Source organism: Zeus faber (genome assembly GCF_960531495.2).
Source record: "Zeus faber genome assembly, chromosome: 3".
Taxonomy (NCBI): domain Eukaryota; kingdom Metazoa; phylum Chordata; class Actinopteri; order Zeiformes; family Zeidae; genus Zeus; species Zeus faber.
Window position 1 is genome coordinate 19,144,033 of NC_137190.1, and position 19,783 is coordinate 19,163,815.

Here is a 19,783-nt window from a genome sequence, read left to right on the forward strand (position 1 = left end):
CCTGGTGGCCCCGAGGAGCTCCGCGCGTCGTATCAGCAGTCAGCAAACAGACGAGTCGCTTGATAAACAACAGCGGATGCCTCGAATATCCAGGAATGGCAACTTCGTCGAGGGCTAAATAGTGAGGCGTTTCTCCTTCTCCGTGGCTTGGCTATACCAGGGAGTACTCGCTAGTCAAAAAATATCACACCCCGGATTGAGACGTTGTGAAATAACCGACTTATCCGGTCCTTTAACCAGTGGAGTGTGGCTAACGCTGAGATTAGCTTAGCTCATCGCCGTCCAGGGCCCGTTCCCTCCGCACTGTTCCTCATCTCTGGCCGGTGTCAGCTTCACCATCGCCGGATCTCGACATGTATGTCGGCCAGCCTGGGTTCATAGCTACGAATAATAGCTAGACAGATCCAATCCTCTGGGATTACTCTCTTACATGTTACGAAAGGGCCGGTGACGAATTAAAAGAACGCCTCTGCTCAGGTATGTTTGGTCTTTGTTGTCTTTTTTAACATTATGTGCTGGTAGTTTACTGGCTCCATCCTGTCAGGTTGCCTTAGGCCTTAGTGGTCAATTTAAATATACGTTGATTTAAGCAACATTTTTGGTGTCGACACAATGTGATTTTATCTAATGACCTCTTTTCAGTGGCTCTATATGTTTTTCTTATGGGGAGCCACAATAGATATATATATAGATATATACTTTATTCATCCCCTGAGGAAATTCGCGGTGTTATAGCAGCAGACATCAAAACAAAAGGCTATACAAAACAAAATAATAATAAAATACATAGAAAAAACCCAATTTGTACTATACAATGAATCCTATAAAATAACTAAAAACATAGGAAGATTGGCAATATACAATAAACATAAAATGTCATATATAACAACCTAAAGTTGAACCCAAAATATAATTATACAATAAACCTGAAAATTGAGTAGAAAACAACAACAATTTCTAAGCATGCAATAACCTAAAAACTAATAATAAAAAATGGAAAAAATGGCAGTATGCAATAAACGTAATTTTATATAGCATTTTGCAAAAGACTGTCGGATTCAGGTCACTTAGGTCATGCCAGCCAGAGGAGTTGTAGAGCCTTTATTGTAGCTCCTGTAGCACTCATTGGAGCACAATGGTTGTCTCAGTGTCTTGCCAAAGGCAATAGGAAGCCATTTGGGAATTATTAATCTGTGCCTGGTGTTTTTAAACAGTGGATCAGTGGTAAGGTTTGTTTCATCCAGTTGTTGCATGTCTTTTCGGTTGTCCAGTCAGTGTACATGTTCTAACAGAAAGACAAGTCAACGCCTGTCATGCCCTGTTGTTCAGTAGTCCTGACTGACTTAGACTGGGTTGTTTTTGTTGTTAACATTCAAGTTGCAATGGTAGACTGTGTCTTGTGATCATTTTCTCTTTGCCATATAAATGAATCTGCATCCATGCCACAGAGCCTGCTCCTAGGGCTTCAGTCAAGTGGTGGCATTAATGCTTGGAAAGAAAACTTGCATAAAAAATTACATCTACTGTACCAATAACAAGAGTAACCATGTGCATAGCATGTTTATCACAAGGATCCAGTATGCGTTTGATTTCTATATAATAATTATAATTTTACCAAATCCCTACCGATTCTTACTGCAATTCCTAAATGGGGTTTTTCTATGATGTGTCTAGATACATGTATATTTGCACTAATATGAATCCATAGCATATTAACAGATATACAGCTTTGAGATTATCTATCTATCTCTCTATCGATCTTATCTATCTATCTATTGTTGGAGAATATAATCCTCGAGGATCACCCAGTTGTTCAGTTGTAGAAAACCTGTTTCAATCAATTACTCTATTCTGTTGATTTAACAATTAAAACCTGTTTTAATCAATTACTCTATTCTGTTGGTCAATTAAATTATGATAACTATTAAGACCTGTTTCAATCAATTACTAAACTTCTGTTGATCAATTCAAGTATAACAATTACCTTCGAGGTTCTCCGCGTGCTCGTTGATGGGTTGGAGCGTCATTCAGAAGACGTAACACAAATTTAGAGTTGGTCATATTTATTGTCAGGCAGAATCAGAAAGTGCAGCAGGTTCAGGTCACGAAGTCTGAGCCCGGGCTCCAGGAGCCGAGCTCACCCAAGTCTATGCCAAACAAGTGGAAAACCCTGGAAGCCCCAATCCTTCTTCCCTGGATCCTTATATAGTCTTATCTAAGCAAGTGGTCACAAAAGGACATATGGATCACAAAGAACTGATTCTTTGGTGACCAACATGAACAACATCTACGCAAACGGAAAAGTACAGGAACAACATGTGCGCGACTGGTCACAAAAGGACATTTCCAACCAGAGGCACCGTATTATTTCTAACACTATCTATCTATCCATCTATCCATCTATCCATCTATCTATCTGTCTATCTGTCTATCTGTCTATCTGTCTATCTATCTGTCTGTCTGTCTGTCTGTCTGTCTGTCTGTCTGTCTGTCTGTCTGTCTATCTGTCAGTCTATCTATCTATCTATCTATCTATCTATCTATCTATCTATCTGTCTATCTGTCTGTCTGTCTGTCTGTCTGTCTGTCTGTCTGTCTATCTGTCTATCTGTCTATCTGGTAGTCTTGTCTGTTCAACATTCCCACATTTCCTATATTCCAAAACAACAGAAAAAACATCCTTCACCACAAACATTTAAGCTGTAACCAACTGGTTATTTTCCATTTCCAATGCCACATAGTGGGCAAATAGTGGAACCACCTCTTGCCCATGTTGCTTCCTTTATCACTATATTGTTCAAGAATGTCAGTAAAAGCTGCTCTTTTTTTAAACAAATGTACTGAAACACATTGCTGTTTGCATTGATGAATATTCCATATCCACTTTGGTGGTGTATTCCCCCCTCTCGTTTCTGTTAATTAAATTCATCATTTCATTTGGAATACTGTACATACATAGTGGCAAACACCCTTGTGAAACAGTAGCCGCATTCAATGACAACAAAAATGTAGATTATCCATAATGGAATGGGCAGATAACAAGGAAATTGTAACCCAAATTGTATTGTATCTGAAAGTATTTTCAGAGACTTTACTGTAAAATGTAAAACAACACAGTATTTTAGTTGTAAGTATTTTACAGTAAAATACAATTCTACTGTAAAATAACACCCAAACCAATCAATTGATGTTCATAATTATTTACTGTTTAGTTTGAGATTATCGATATCTTTGAGAACCTACTTGGTGTCAAGTGAGAGGTTCTCAATTTAATTGAAAACATCTACAAACTGTTTTTCTGACGTTACAAGTTGTTATTAAATCTTTTCTATACAGTATGAATTTGGGTCTACCATTGTGAGTACAATTACTAAACGCATATAAGTAAACTGCTGTTAACATCTTTCTATAACCAACCAACCAACCAACCAATCAGTCAATCAAAGACTACATACCATTGAGAAACAAGGAACTTGTTTTCCTCTTAGATTATTGGAGTATGTAGCTAATGTGTATCTAACTTTGAGTTTTCTCTCGTAAAATGTTGTCATTTGATTGAAAGTATTTCAAATATTTTGGCAGTTGTGGTATCAGAGGGGCCCCCATAAGAGAGAAAATGTCAAATCTGTCTTAATAGGCTGGTTAAAAAAAATCGCTACCCAAAACAAGTGAATCAGGATTTGTCCCAGGTCTCACGTATATCTTGGATTGGAGCAGATCATCCTTGACAACATCAGCATAAACCTGCTTCTAGACACAACCTAGTTTTAGTGTCACCTTGCTCATTGAAAAACCAGGCTCGAGATGGGAGGGGCTCTCCTGTTACTCTGGTCAGATACTCAATTAATAGCAGGCATGTAAAAAAAAAAAAAAAAAGAATGAAAGAGCATAATCCATCAATATGTCTTAAGTAGGCAGTATGCTCTCAACTAAGACCTTCATGAAAAAAATAACACGTGCAGACATGTCCCTATACACAGTTGTCGGTATATGCAATAAGAACTGTTTTTACCCTGATACGGTGAGGAATTCAACAGGATTAGATAGAGGATCTGTGCCTCCTGGCATATCAATAGTGAAGCAGCCAGTCATGTGATATTTGGACCAATTGCAGACAGGGGGAGGTCCACAACAGGTGAATAGGATGTTCTGGGGCATACACACCGCCACATATGAATTCAAAACACTGTCTTTTTGTTAGTGTCATGCTCGGAATGATTTTTCGTGAATTACCAGCTTAAAGACAGAGATGATCACTCCATAACAATGTTTTTGTAATTAGACAATTCCTCAAAGTTTAATTGTCAGATTTGTGTTTTGTGACATACATAAAATATTTTTTAAGACTCCAATTTAACCACGTTAAAGCCAACGACTATCTCAGTTATTTTCATGAAAATTATATACATGACTATGGACCTTGTGCATAATTCTTTTGTTTTGCCTTTTAGGTTTTGTGCGATGCCACTGACAGACACCTAGGAAGCTGCATCATTACTTGGTGCTGCATCTGTGAGGACTTGCCACCATGAAAAGTGAGGTACCATCTGAGGCTGCAGGCAGACAGGAGCACCTGAAGGAGCCGCTCGTCAACCCAGAGCCCATCGAAGCAGCAAAGAACTTTCCCAGCAACATGGAGGTGATCGGCAAGGCGGGCAGCGAATTTGCAACGCTGTGTGCCGACTCAAGGCATCGGTCCCTGAGGGACACAGGGACACGCAGAGACTCAGAAAGAAGCCTCCCTGGGCGCAAAAAGCGTAAGAGCCAACAAGCTGGGCCTTCAGACTGCTCCCTGAAAGAGGCCCACCTCAATGAGAGTTCCCTGGCCCCCCAGCGCCCTCGAGTCGAGCTGCTGGAGCGGCCCAGTGAGGACGAACACAACCACGAGTCTTCTTTCAGCGATTGCGCTTCCTCCCCGTCTTCCGGCCTGAGTTTCGGAGACTCGGACACACTGAGTTCGGAGGATGAGGGGGAGGCGGGAGCCGCAGGGGACAAGCATAAGAGTCCTGCCTTGACTCCAGGAGGCGGGCCCGGCGTTGGGTTGCGGCCCGTCCTCGGTCGAACTCGAGGGAACCGCTCACACAAGTGGATGCGGTCGGAGGCAGAGCCGGTGCTGCTGAAGCGGCAGTGTATGAGTGGCCGTCGGCCTCTGCACAGGAAACGCTTTGTGAAAGCTGCACCCGGGGGGGCGCAGCGGACTCAGAAGCAAAAAGAGCGACTGCTGCTCCAGCGGAAGAAGCGTGAAGTCATCGCACGTAGGAAATACGCCCTGCTGCACAGCACCAGCAGCTCCAGTGAAGAGCTCAGCAGCGACTCGTCATCGCCTTCCTCGACGGAAGTGGAGGACGAGTTGTACGTGGACGTCAGCAGCAGCAGCAGCCAACCGAACAACGCTGCTGTTGCCACAGGTAAACAGCAGGGCTTTGTTCTTACTGAGTCTTTAGTTGATTTGTGAGTTAAAACATGTGAGCAACTGAGTTCGGCAATTGAGTTGGCTGTATTTTATTATTTTTCTGATCCAACTCTTTCCATGTACTTAAGATTTTTTATTGTGATATTTGAATACAAGTTGCTGCTTAGATGACATTACCTGCTTCATAGTTGATTGAGAAATAATAATTAATAATAATATAACGCCAGACCTTATTTTTTTTTTTATTTTTATTTTTTTTTCATGGTGGATGACAAGCTGTTGTTTTGGATGGTATTTAACCAAATGTATCAATGCATTTTCTGATAGGAAATTACTAAAAGAAAGCATTTCTTGAGGTATGCTACATTTTAAATATATGTGGCACCAATGATCAGATTACATGTGTGTAGGCGTAAAAGCAGATAACTGACCCTCATCACCCTGCCATTCAGAGGCCAATAATCAGGTTATAACCCAGATCACATCTATGTGTATCTCTGTTTAGAACATGTCTTCAGTTCCTAAACTGCCTGTCCTCAGTGCAGCAGTGGGCCACAGCACAATATGGAACCGAGAAACGCTCCTTATTTACCAAACTGTATTTGAACTAGGACTAAGGTTTATATTGTCTCTGCTGGATAATCCTTGTCCCTGTATTGGTTTTATGGTGAGCACTAACCTGTGTTTTCACTGCTGTGCCCCGAGGAAAGATGGCGGGGAAGCTGCGCTGGAGCACTGTATGCTGTCATGGGAAGCTGTTGGGACTCGGGTGACTTAGCTCTCTGTGGTAGTCTTGCATAGAAACAACAGATCAGAAACCAAACCTTTATTTACAGCAGAGAAGGGGAAAGATCTAACCGATGGAGCTTGCAGATGTTACAGGAGACAGAAGATCCAAAGTAAAGTTAGAAAGTGGTTTTGTACTGCAGGTGTAAGTGTAAGATTCAAATTAGATAGAATTATCATTATTACCTTGGCATCATTGGCAGATAATGATAAATAGGCAACGGTTAATTGTTATCAAAGCACATTCACGTGGAAAGTTTGTTACATAACTGCAATTCACCTTATTTATTTCTGCATTGTTTTCTGCCATCTTCTCGATGGTAAGGTCTGTTTGTGTAGCAGCAAGAAGGCTCATTCCTGGCGCCAGGTAGCTCTGCTAGGAGAGGGCGCTAAGCAGCAGCAGCACCCAGGAGACTACGAGAATAGAAATCACTCTGGGGAATTCTAGAGTTCACAAAGACCCTTTACACCAACATGTAATACTCCATTAGATGGTGTAATTCTAAGCCTGACATGGAGGTATTGGATCCAACATTAGGAGACTTTTACTGAAGTAAATGACCATATTTTTACTTCAGCAACATTTAAAAACGTTTCAGCCCGTTGAACACACACAAGTGCACTATACTGACATCCCAGCCATGCAGGGCTGCAGAGTTTGGGCATAGGGGACCAATTGGAGTGCAGATTTGAGGCCTGCTCTGCAAAAAGCCATCCCCACTGCAAGCAATGTACAGGCAGCATTTGCTGACCTACATTTCTCTCCGGCCTCATATTCAGGCTGTTAACTACATGCGGATATTAGAGAAACCTCATCAGTCTCAGCCTCTCCACAGCTTGCATGGTTTGAGTTGGGAGGCAGGTGTGTTTTGAGGAAGAATAGCATACAATGGTGTGCATTTTTTAAATTTTTTTTTTTTTAAAGGAAGCGTGTAGCTTCACACTACACAAGTGTGTTTTTACTCCCATGTTATAATACAAAACCATGTTAATGCTGAAAACACTCGTTGACTAACATCTCGACTTACCCTGCAACATTAGGGTCACCTTTTGGGCTGCATGGTGTAAACACAAACTCTTTTCTCTGTCCAGGTACTCTGGACGAGGATGTTGTCGTAATTGAAGCAACCCCGGCCCCCGCGCCGCCCATCCCCGCCAGTGAGGAGATCAACGTCACCTCCACGGACAGTGAGGTGGAGATAGTCACTGTAGGAGATGGCTTCAGGTAGGCACAAGAGATGATGTGGAAGCATGGATAGAGAATAGATTTGAATATTCGCTAACCTGGAGAATTAAGGGACGTTTTGTGTTATTTGTGGTATGCATGTGTTCCTCTCTATGCTGTTTTTCATTGTTGGTGGCGGATCCGCCTTTCCCAGCAAGAATGCACTGACATGCGAATGAAGTGAAAGGCAGCCGCAGAGAATTTGATAAACCAGCGCAGCCAGTTGTGGTTAGAAAACCTGTAGGGATGTTATGACAGGTTTTTTGTTAGTCAATGTGTTGGACGCATTTACCGATAGGTTTTGTTTTTTTGGTGTGCGTGTGTTTTGTTTTTTTTTAAGATTCTGATGTAGACCTACGGCTTAAAAAAGACACTCGGTTTGTAATAGACATTATATGGTTTAATTCACCACAAAATCTATCTTACTGTAAGTTTATTTTCCCATTAGATATGGATTTGCTTTTTCCACACTTAATCACCGCGGCACCGTGTCTGCTCTGTGTCCTCTTCGCACCACAATTGTGTGGAGCGGAGACGAATGTTTCAAAATTCTTTCTTCATTCTTTTCTGGTTCTTTCTTTTATTTATAATTTTTTTTCTGTTTTTGGGCTAGGCCTATAGCCTCCACCAACATTTATTCCAACAATTTTGTAACATTCAAAGCAATCACCTGTTATTATTGAAATAATTAAATAAATTATTTTAATGCGATGTCTGAAAATGAAACCGTTTTGCCGAATCAACAATGCATTTCTTTGTGTGCATTTAAGAATGTAGGCTCAAATAAATAAATCAGGATAAATTACATAAATTGTTATGAAAACGCTAGAGAACTGTGTGGTTTTACCTACACGTGATGGCGGCAGTCTAACATAGAGATGATGATGATGATGACAAAGTGGTGTCTGAAATCAAACCACATTTTGCGGCTCATATGTGTGATGTGTATAGATTTCTGGGACAGGATAGAAGCAAGTTGACATGGCGGGCACAAAGAGAAAATTGATCCTACTGTAGGCCCGCCTCAGAATTCTTAGAATTCTGAGAAAGCGAAACTCCTGTAGTGAACACTGCCACGTGTAAACGCACACTCTCCTCCCTCTCCCACACCACAATGTGCAAGTGGTCCCTCTCCTATTTATTTTATTTTGAACATTTTGAATGGCTATAAACAGTAAAGTTTTTAGAACATTTTTAAAAAAAAAGTGATTTTATTTTTTTCTGTCGACAATGAGGTCTCGTCAATGGTAGGTCGATAAGTCAACACATTTTAACATCCCTGGTTAACTTGTGCCATGGATGAACATTAAAAAGAAAAAAACAACAGCACCCAAACAAACCTACCACCTCAAGTGACCAAGAAAACAAAATAAACAATTGATCAAAAGAAAAAAGATTATTTAGATTATTAAGATTTCAAGAGGTTTATTTGTCACATACATATACATACTTCCAAATTACCATCTTAGAGTGAAGATGAGGGTAAACCTGGATGTTGGGGGGGGGGGGAAACCTTTGCATTTTGAATGGAATCTGGGACTTGCAGTCAAATCCACCCAACATAGACATTTTCATGGAATTCCACTTTGAACATAATATTGGACGTAACCAAAATGTTATTTTGCTTATGTATTTTGGTTGTTTCTCTCTGAACACCAACTTACTCAGTATTTCATAATTTAATTATTTCAGTTCTTATGTTTATCCCTCAAATTTTGTTTCCAGTGAGTATGGAGCCTCATCGGAGAGACCTTGATTGGCAAGACCTTAATGCTCTTCACTAGGCTTGGACGATCATGTAAAATGGGGGCAGTAATTGCCGATTTATGATTCTACATTAAGCATACAGTAGAACGTAATGCAATGGGCCAAATGTGATCTCCCTGTTAGAGAAGTGCGGGATTTGTTATTTACAACTAAAGTATGGACACAAAAACATCTAGTTTGTATTAAATTAAGTTTCAGAGCAACGGGGAGACATGCGTGATGTGGCCCAGGGACAGTTAGGTTTTTTTTCATACAAGTGGGAAACAAACAAAAATAAATAGATCTAAAATACAAACAGAAAAACCGGCATGGGAGTCAGGAACCGGCGTGCGCTCCACTGTCCAGAGGCGGAAAAAACCCCCCAAAAACTTCACCCCTATTCTCTGATACTTCTTTCACAAAAGCCCCCAGCCCAATGAAAGTGATAAAGGTCTCATGAATCGGAATGAAAGCCCCCCCCCCCCCCCCCCCACCCCTTATATATTTATATATATATTTATTGCCTTGTTTATTTATTTCAGGGTTTATTTCATAGGCATATTTATTTTTATTTGCGTATAACGTCCACATACAGCCTCTATTGCACGCATGTGAATGAGCTGCCTGCACTGCTGCTCCGTCTGTCGCTCTCCGACGCGGGGGGCTTGTGAACCAGGGCCGCACCGGGTGAGTTCTGCTGGACTGCCTCTTGCCCCATCTATTCGGGTGAATGTGTGAAAAGGAGCGAGACGCAAATGTTCCGGAATGTAGCTGCATGTGTGAATAGTGAAACTCTCTAGCTGTGCCAGAAAGGTTATCCCTGTAATTTACCGGTAACTATGTATGAAAGGGGCTCAAAACAGCTCTGAGCGAAGATCTCCGCTCCCACGATCAGTTTCAGAACACGATGAACTGCACTTAGACAGTACACTGTTTCAATGCTTGGATTTTTCCTGGCGGATACATTTTTTATTTTTATTTTTTAAAGTCAATGGGCGATGGATGGAGTTGATTACCGATTGAATTGTCATTCTGCCCAAGCCTACTCTTCACCTTTAAAGGTGACCTGTTATGCTCCTTTTTACACAAGTTGATATAGGTCTCTGAGGTCCCCAAAACATGCTTTTCTGTTTTGTTTTGTTCATTTTTGCTGAAAATACTGCTCAGATTAGCTAGTTATTAGACTAGCCTTTCTAACACACCTTACTTAATACCATCCTGTTCCAAGACGAGCTGTTCTTTGTGGGAGGAGCCACCGCACCAAGGCCCCGAGTTCTGTGAGCCAATAGCATTTAAGCATGGCTTCCAGGTTTCGTTGTATTTACTCCTTAACTTTCACTGATTTCACCTTATCAGTCCACCAAAACCTGTTTCTGAAAAAATTTGATGCCAGAATTAAGCAACCCAGTTCCTCAATCTTCACTCATATTATATCTGCAAGGCCTAATTTAAAAGTTCTTTCTGACTTTTGTTGTTGTTCTACATTCTTGTGGGAGAAACGGACACAGCATGCACCGGGATCCTCTAACTCGGGAATGTTGTGTTTCATGGTAATTTTGGAAAATAAAATAAATACATATACAATAAAAACACACTATTTATATTGGTTTTGCTTGAAGAAACGCACTGTGGATCGTGCGCTGCGGGCTACAGTCTATGTATCGCCTACTTCCTTTAAACATTTTTTTTTTTTTTTTTTTTTTTTTTTTAAGAAACACAGCCAAATAATTTTTTAGAAACATACATTTCCATCGTCTGCAGTTTCTTCACGGACAGCTGGTATTAATTCCTCTTTCTTTGAAAAGATTTGTTTGTTGTGTTACTCTGCGCTTCTAATTAAAATGAAACCCTCGGTGACGTTGATCAGGGCAGCAAAGCTCAACGGCTCATTTCAGGACCTACTTCTGAATTAGAGCTGACTGGGTTGTTTTATTTCACAGTTTGTGTGTCAAAGTCAGTTTTGCATAATAGGACCCCTTTAAGCTTAACGATGAAGCTGCCTGTTAGAATTGTGCTAGATATTGTATTCGCAATGCGTCGAATGATGTGATACAAGGCCATCAAGTAAAAATTACGCAGGAACAACCATCACCGGAGAATATGCTTGTAACAATTCATATGGAATAAACATGGAAGGGAGATAATAGAATTTGACTCAAATCACTGTTCTTTGTTTCTTATCAATATAAAAAAACACGTTGTGTTTCTTTAAAGCTAAATTTTGGTTTTACTGCGCCGCCACCGCTCTGCTGCACTCTTGTGTCTTCTCTCACTACCGAACTCAATTGTTATTGGAGGCAGCTCGGTGCAGTCATTTTCACCAGCTTGATTTGATTATTCCACCCTGTGCTACCAAAAATAGCAATGGCTACGACTTTTCTTTTTTTTCCTGCTAGCAAAGTCACTTTGTCAACCTAAATTAATTTCTCTCAGGTTGTGATGGGATATGCTTGTGGCAATTTTCAGACCGCTTTGCTCTGGCTGTTAAAGGGTCATCGCCTTCTGTGGTTGAAAAGAAAATGTCCGCATTGGGAAGCTCAGGTTTTGAGTGAGTGAGCACTGCACTAGTAGATGATATAAATAAGGCTGTGTAGGCCCTTATAAGAGACACACATTGTGTTGTTATTCTTATAAATATGCATCATTTTTGTTCTCGCAATTAACCTTCCGTATTGATTCGACATTGAATCCCGACATTGTTCAGAAAAAGGATTTGCACTCGCTTGAGGTGGTGTTTTCCGTTTGTCAACAAAGAGTTTATGCAGCAGATACGCAATGGAAAGGCATGTGTCGAAAATAATGATGAAGTAAATGTTACTGGACAGATCAGCTGCACAACAACTCAAAACTGAGTTTAAACATACTCAAGTTAAACAGCAAAGGGCATATTATCGCTGTCATATTGCCTGGTGAAGCAAGAAATATGTTCTCACAAGCTCTTGTTTTCAATGTTTTTGCCACACAAAGCAACTTGTGTTTCTGCAGACATTTGATTTGCCTCAACCAAACTGATAAGCACATAGAATTCCCCCATTATTTGTTCCAACATTGATTTCAATTGTCCTTGAAATATAGATGGCAACATAGGATTGTAGTGTATATCATTTTGATCTTGTTAGTGTCCATTGCTGCCACATTTCTAACATTCTGCCAAAATAAATCAAGGATCCCTGCTTTGGAACTGCTAATGGGGAGACTTGTTGGAACAATGACACTATAACTACCATGATCCTGCTGGTGAATTCAGAGCTTTAATTAGTTTAGAGTTGAGGTGCTTCCTCCTTCAGCATTCGGATAGCTTTTGCCATCATTAAGAGCAAGCAACCCCTTTGGAATTGTGCTTTTTGAAAAGTTTTTGTAATTATTGTTACTGTCATGATGCTCAGGCACACAACACCGAATGTGTATGCCATTGCATCTAGGACAGACTTCATCTGCAAGTGGAGTTCAACTTCTCAACCTGCAATGCCACACTTTATTCATTCTTTAATCATCAGAGCTGCTGCAATAACTCTGTCCTGTGGATGACCTGTACTTTTTTTTATTTTTTTGTTTAACTCTGCTGTGAAATTGTCAGGATTGTCAGGACTCCTTTGTGAAACCTAAGTCCAGACACCCACTCCGAAACTCTGGCTTGAATAGAGCCATTGTTACCTTATTAAGTGTTGCACTGAAGTGCGCAAACAAGTCCCTAGGAGCATCGGATTTTGAGGAGAGGGTCCTTATGTGACAAATAATCTCTTGAACTTGAACTTGAACTTGTAGCCTCTCGTGGTCGGCTACAGTACATGGCCAGGCCCTTGGCATCATTTCCCTATCTTTAACCATAAAAAATAACTATTTGTACGAGTAAAACATTTTAATTATGCCACGTTTGGTTCACATTTTGTTGGGGTATTAATTTATTAAGCCTTTTGCTTTCATAAAAACTCCAGGCATAAGTGTTAAACCTCTGTGAGCTGCTTTTCAAAGGGTGGGGTCCTCTATGTTAATTCACTCAATAAAGCCAACTTTCTCTCTCTCTGTTTATGTGACTCATCCTAAAACTGTGTGCGTGTGTGCACATGACTGGCTTGTGTACTGTACCAGGGTTGTGGAATGCAAGATGCATGTTCATGAGTGGGTGCTTGTTCTCTTGATTGTAAAAAGGGAGTTAAAGGGGAATGCCACCCATTTTCAGCATTCAATGACTAAGACTATCCCCCTTAAGTTATTATGTGGTCCATATATACAGATACAGAGTCTGGGGTGTGACGGATCACCGATTGTATGCTTTGGCCATGGCCCCTAAGAGAGCCTCATTGATATTAATGGAACATCTCAATTCCATTGGAAACAGCATGACTTGAAGATTGAATGTATGCTTGTTTGAACTCGTCCAGGCAAATGAGCCGTATCAGAAACCGAAAATATAAAAGCATCCTATCATTAACTCATGGATTTACTGTTGGGAAGGTGGAACTCCAAAAAATGACATATATGTCAGCCAACGTGATAAATGGGTGGCATTCCCCTTTTAATAGAGATTAGGTTTCACAACTCAAGAAAATGGATGACATTTTTTCGTGCTCACAAAGATAAGCTGGAACCCGGCTGTCATTTTTATTTATTTTTTATTTTTTTATAACTCCTCTCTGAAGGGGATATCGAATGTGTGAGAACAGGTCGCTAATTGATGGAAGACGAGTGCGGCTTTTCTCGGCTCATGGGGCCCACAATGCTGCTTACACTGGCTGGAGAAGGCAGGCGCCATTGAGATGCCTGCTCTGTGTTTTGTAGCCACAAAGCCTTGTTTCCCCCACTGCTCTGTAAATGCTATGCATGTTCCGCTTGATTATTAAATCTACTTCAGTCAAATTTCATGGTGTGATAAGCAAAGTAATTACTGAAATAGACACTACTGCTTGTCGCTTTACTAATGAATATATTCATGGACAGACAATTTTGTGAATATTCAGCTTATTGCTGGTTGGTTGATCGTCATGTTCATGTAAAAAGAGTGCCATTGGAGTGACTGTAGCTCTTTTGAGTACTTAAAATGATCAATAAAACACAATTAACTGAAAGGAAGAAGAAAATTACATATTTCTGTGTTCATAGCGACTGTATTCTCCTCTAAACACTCGCACACTAGTTTTCTCTCTCTCTTGTTGTCGTGCTCTGGATGTTTACAGTAGAGCAGTCCAGATATGGGGTAAGTGATTGCATTGAAACTATTCAGTTCATTAATCTAGAACAGAAATGGTGTGTTTCACTTGCTTTCCTGGTATCTTTTCATTTCATCAGTCTTGGCTGAGGGGGAATGTTCCAGAATGTCAGTTGTGAAGAATTTGAGGCTCAAAAAATAAATAAAACTATTTGCATAAATTGTGTTACTAAAATCGAGTTGGTCTCTCACAGCTGAGAGCTCTGTGTGATGGAAGCCCCATTTTACGGGTGCCTTAGTGTTCTCGCCTACGCCCACTAAACCCCCGCCCCCCCCTCAACAGTGAAATGTGAAAACAAATATTGGAAAGCTTATGTGCAACAGTAGTTCATTTTACGGTAGCATCGAATTACAGGCCAATCAACAGAATAATATGTAGTAATTTCTATGTTTTGATCCACTTTGTATTATAATAAATTCATCTAGCGCTCATCCATTCATCCAGAGTTGCAGTGCTGTTTTTCAGTGGACCACTGATAAAGTGGCTGAAACATTTAGCTGTGGGAACGAGCGCTAATTGGAAGATTGCCAGCTCCTCTTGGTAGCGTGTTGAAGTGTCCTTGAGCAAGACACTTCATTACATCATCATTTAGTAGACGCTTTTCTCCAAAGCGTCTTACAATTATTCATACACCCACCATTTACCCACCAATTAAGGGTAAGTGTCTTGCTCAAGTACACTACAGTATGCTATCAGGAGGAGCCGAGGATCGAACCAGCAACCTTCAGATTACTAGACAACCCGCTTTAGCTCTATGGCTACTGCTATATAAATACCATTTATCTAATGTTTCAAATGTATTATTCATTTTCCCTCCGGATTGCATTGCATTTGAAAGATTGAAAGTTAAAATTATGTAAAAGATGAAATAAAAGACGAAAGGTGTCTCGTGATGGAGAGACTTCTCAACCTACAACCTTCCAACCACACATGTTGGTACCCGTTTTGTGTATTTGTCTGATATTTTGAATTATTTTCCATTATCTTCAGAATTCACAAAAGCGTAGGCCAATTTCATTTACCAAAAAAACATCAGCGACATTCCTGACTTTAAGTGAAAAATAAAATGTATTTCTTCTGCCCCCATTCCCTCTGAAGAAGACTCCTTTGTCCTTATTTCCTTTCTGAGAGCTCCTGTTTCATCTCTACCTCATGCAGGCTGTAGTGCAGGAGCTCCAGGCCACTCTTGGCCTCTATTCTTGTTTTCTACTTCACCTACATCTCCTTCCTGTTTGTATATCCCACATCTCTCGCTCCCCCTCTTTCCATCCTCCGCTTTGAATTTAAAACACTTCCAGGGAGAGAGAGAGAGAGAGAGTATTCCGCCTTGGTCTTTATCTCCCCGTTTCACTGACTGCCAGAGATGTCCTGGCTTGCTTGAGAATGTACAGCTGGACCTTTTTCTCAGGCAGGGCTGGGGGGGTTGGATGGGGAGTCGGGATGTCAAAGGTCAGCAAGATGAGCAATGAAGGTTTTGTTTACAGAGCAGAAGGGTGTGCGTGTGGTAGGCTCATACACTCAACGTACACACACTAGACTCTCCATGATAAGATTGTAGCTCTCCTGCTGTTGTGGGGACCCTTGCTGTGGTTCTAGTTATTGGTGTAGTGCAGTTGGGGTAAGAGCACTCGAGCTGTTGTGGAACAGGGAGGTTTGTAGTAAGGGAAGATGCGTATGATTAGACTGTCACATTGTTTCGGGCTTACTGAACTTGCTTTAGCCAGCTACTAGCTAAATAACCTCTAGCAATGAATTCTTGCCTTAGAGTTGTTAGGATTGAAAGTGTTAATTTTCCTTATCTATTTTTCTAGACCAGATGGAACATACTTTTAGCCTGAAGAAGATAGAAGGTGTTTTCTGAAATGTATGTCAGAAATGAAACTATGTATCTTTAATTCATACTTTCAGCGAAAGGTGAGAGACCTGAAATGATTTCCCACTTAAATCAGTCTTGTCCCCAAGTGACATTGACTCCTCCTCTCCTGCTCCCTCAGTCCCAGAGTCTATCACACTGGTCCCAGTGGTTCTCCCACATTGCCCCAGTGTTCAGTCTTCAACCCTCCCTCGAGCCCTGAGGTATTTGGCTCACATCAAATGGGGGGTGGCAGAACCTCAGCTTTTCCCCCCATTCCCATAGTGTTCATGTTTACTGTGCACTGTTTTCGCCTCGTCAAACCCCCTCAGGAGGGGGGTGGGGCATTGTGGTAAACAGATATTTACAAAATAATCCCAAGTCTACTTGTGGCTAATTAGGACTTGTCTCCAGTGGGATATTCTGCTCCCAAGGTTCATCCCAGAGCTGTGAAGCCCTCGTCCAATTAGACCCCAAACAACAGTCAAGCCCACTGTACTTCCACTCTGCACAACACCCTCGCCACCACACGTTCGGTGTGTGAGCATTTGCATGTGCAGGGGAGTGTGTGTATATGAAAGTGTATGTACACAAATGTGTCTTTGCTATTCTAACTCCACCTGTGCTGACCTCACCTCTCAATCTTTAACATTGCAAAAAAAGATAAACAAAAATTAATTGACGTAACCAATGCTGTTGTTGTTGTTATTGAAGGCTTTGCTGACAAATATGCTCAGTTTATTTGACTATTTAAGGCAAATGTACTACAGAAGTCTCTGCTAAATTACATAATATATCATGAAATAATGTATCGTCCATCGAGCCAGAGGCCTCTGAACTTTTCGGTTTAGAGGTTGTTATTGTGTAGTTAGAAGGTAAATGTCGCATGGCGCTCAAACGTATTCCGCTTCCATTTTTTTTCTCTGTGAGACTAACAGTTCAATCCCCCTGCCACATCGCTCCATGGTACCCTGCTTTACGGCACTCTCCCGGTCCCCTGCCTCAGCTCCCCTGGGCTCATCCCTCCTCCTGCTGCTCCCCTCGCTTTACGGCATTATGGGAGAAAACAGCAAATCCCTGCTCTCTCCTCTTTCACGCAGTGAGGGGGAAGAAGTGATGGTGCATTTGTAGAGAGTGGAACATTTGAAAGAATGGTTGGGGAAGTAGAAGGAAAGGCAAGATAGGCAGAGAGTAAATAGTGAGTTAGAACTGAGGAAGCAGGAATGGAATAGTGGTGAGAAGGGGGCTGGTGTTTGAGGCTTAATGAGTGCAGCTTTGACAAAATGTGCTCCCTTGGTTGCTGCACGAGCAGCTTGGAAGAGGTCAGCATATAATGACTGTAATAAATTTTCCCCTTTTGTGTTATCTATAACGCTACACTACAGTTCTGGAATATGGCTATAAGATGTCACTAAATGCGCATGTGAACCTTCTGGGATTAAAAACAGCTGCCTTTGCAATCTAACTGCACTTCTCTCTCATTTTTCTACGAGATAACTTGAAATACTTTAATTGAAAATGCAGGAAACTCCCATCTTACTACAGATAAATAGCCTGGAAATCATTGTTATTACTTTATATTCAAAAATAATAAAACAGTGTTATTTCAGAACACATGGTCTATGTCAATTCTGCGTTTGTCATGGGTTTGGGTATTGCAATTGTATCTAGAAGGTGCCAAGAATAATTCAAGATGTGACCAATTTTATAATTGGAATTGTAGTATATCAAATGTTTCAACTTCAACTTAACATTATAACGTTTTTTTGTATTCTCATTTATGAATAGAAGAAACAAATAAATTTATTGACAACTGCCAATTGCATTTTAATTATGTATTTTGCAAAAATGAAAAACACTGCTTCATTAGATCACCTGAATTAGAAATTGGCTACCACTCAGAGCATGCTGGTTCAGTAAGTTACTTATTCATAAAGGTAATAACATTATGCCAGTATAATTCCCAATATTTTTTTGGGGGTTGGTGGGGGGTGGTATTGAAATCGAATTTCACTTTACTCTGTGTAGCCATGTTTGGAAAATGGACATGATGTTTCAGACAAACTTCTGTTTGATTTGTTGTCACCGGGGATGAAGTTGGTCCCAGTTGGGTAACATTTCCCACTGAGTTAGAATAAATACACAACACATTAAAGCTGGTGTTCTTCTTGATGACACTTTGGCCGGCTGTGTGTCTGCACCCATGCTGCGTTGCATATCATGTAATGAATGCCCACTCTCTCCCAGTCACAGCAGTGTGACTTGCTGAGCCTAAAGTTATTATTGCTTTCAGATTTTCACATTTCCTTGCAAGTAAAAGTTTTCTTCCACAGAAGCATTTCAATGACTGATTATCACAATGATATGGTGGATTATCAATGTATCTTAGAATTGACTGGTCTGCTGTTCTACTATAGTTATGAGTTAAAAGACCAGATCCAGGTGCCCAAGGCAGCGTTGACTTGTCTTACTTCTAAAATGCACCCAACACTCTTGTAATTTCCCATTCTGTCCTCAAGTTATTTGTGATATATCAACTGTTGTATGGTCGAATAAGGAAACCTATTCTGCGGCCCTCCATAAAAGTCTTTATGGCTGTGCGTCTCTCTTGCAGGTCTCGGTCAATGGGGGGACTTGGCAGGATCTGGGCCAGCAGTTGTGCTCAGAACCGTCTCCAGGAGCCACGTGGACGCCACCGGCTCTCCACAGTCATCCAGCCTTTGCGCCAGAGTGCTGGGGAGGTTGTGGACCTCACTGTGGATGAAGATGGTAAGTTTAAATGTACTTGTGTTTCTTGTGCTCTTGTGTTCTTCTTGTTGTTTTTTTTTGTCCATTACAAGCAACTCATAACTCAAGAGTTATTGTATCTAAAGGATGTTGGATTAATCTTAAATAATAAGAAAACATTGCCTTTCGCTGTAATTAGTTTGAGCAATTGAGGTCCAGTTGTTACAATGGAAATTGTTACAACAGGATCAAGTTTAATGTTACAACTAAGCCTTTATAAATAAAAAATAATATTATTAAAAAAAAAAAAAGACAAGAAAGGATGCATTTGTCTTCTATTGCCTGATCCTTGTGATTTATAGCAGCAACATAATGCAGTGTAGGATATTGGGACTATGCATTTCTTTAGAGGAAAAGGAGAAATTAACTTGTGCATACGAAAAGCAGGTGAAACACAACAGTGGAATGCCAATGAGGCTTGCTGTCGCCCTGCTGCTAAATTGCTGCCAGGAACGCCTCAGCACACTCATTCAAGTTGAATTATATTTTACCTTAGTTTATCAACCTTAAACTATATTACGCATTTCTGTAATGGATAGGTTTGCATGTGTTAATTTATTGATGTCGAATGAATAGATGTCTGTAGTTCTGCAATAAAAGGTTTTTTAAACAAGAATAACAGACAGGTCAGGAACATCATACTGAACTGCTCAAAAAGGGTACACTGCTCGTTCCATTTATTCAATTGAAATTGCCTTTCTTCCAAGCCCAATGACCATGAGTGGAAAGTTCAATTATTGTTGAAGGAACGACGTACACTTCTCTCT

The 19,783-nt window shown here is 40.7% G+C and overlaps 1 protein-coding gene across 1 annotated transcript in view; it reads left to right on the plus strand.

Annotated features, from left to right (window-relative positions):
• The first annotated feature begins 163 nt into the window (after positions 1-163).
• rnf111 (ring finger protein 111) overlaps positions 164-19,783 on the plus strand; it is a 33,462-nt gene continuing 13,842 nt past the window's right edge. Inside the window, exons 1-4 of the mRNA XM_079997843.1 lie at positions 164-477; positions 4,452-5,408; positions 7,292-7,424; positions 18,844-18,998. Coding sequence (XP_079853969.1) covers positions 4,529-5,408; positions 7,292-7,424; positions 18,844-18,998 — 1,168 coding nt within the window. The 5' untranslated portion in view covers positions 164-477; positions 4,452-4,528. The remainder of the gene's footprint in view (positions 478-4,451; positions 5,409-7,291; positions 7,425-18,843; positions 18,999-19,783) is intronic.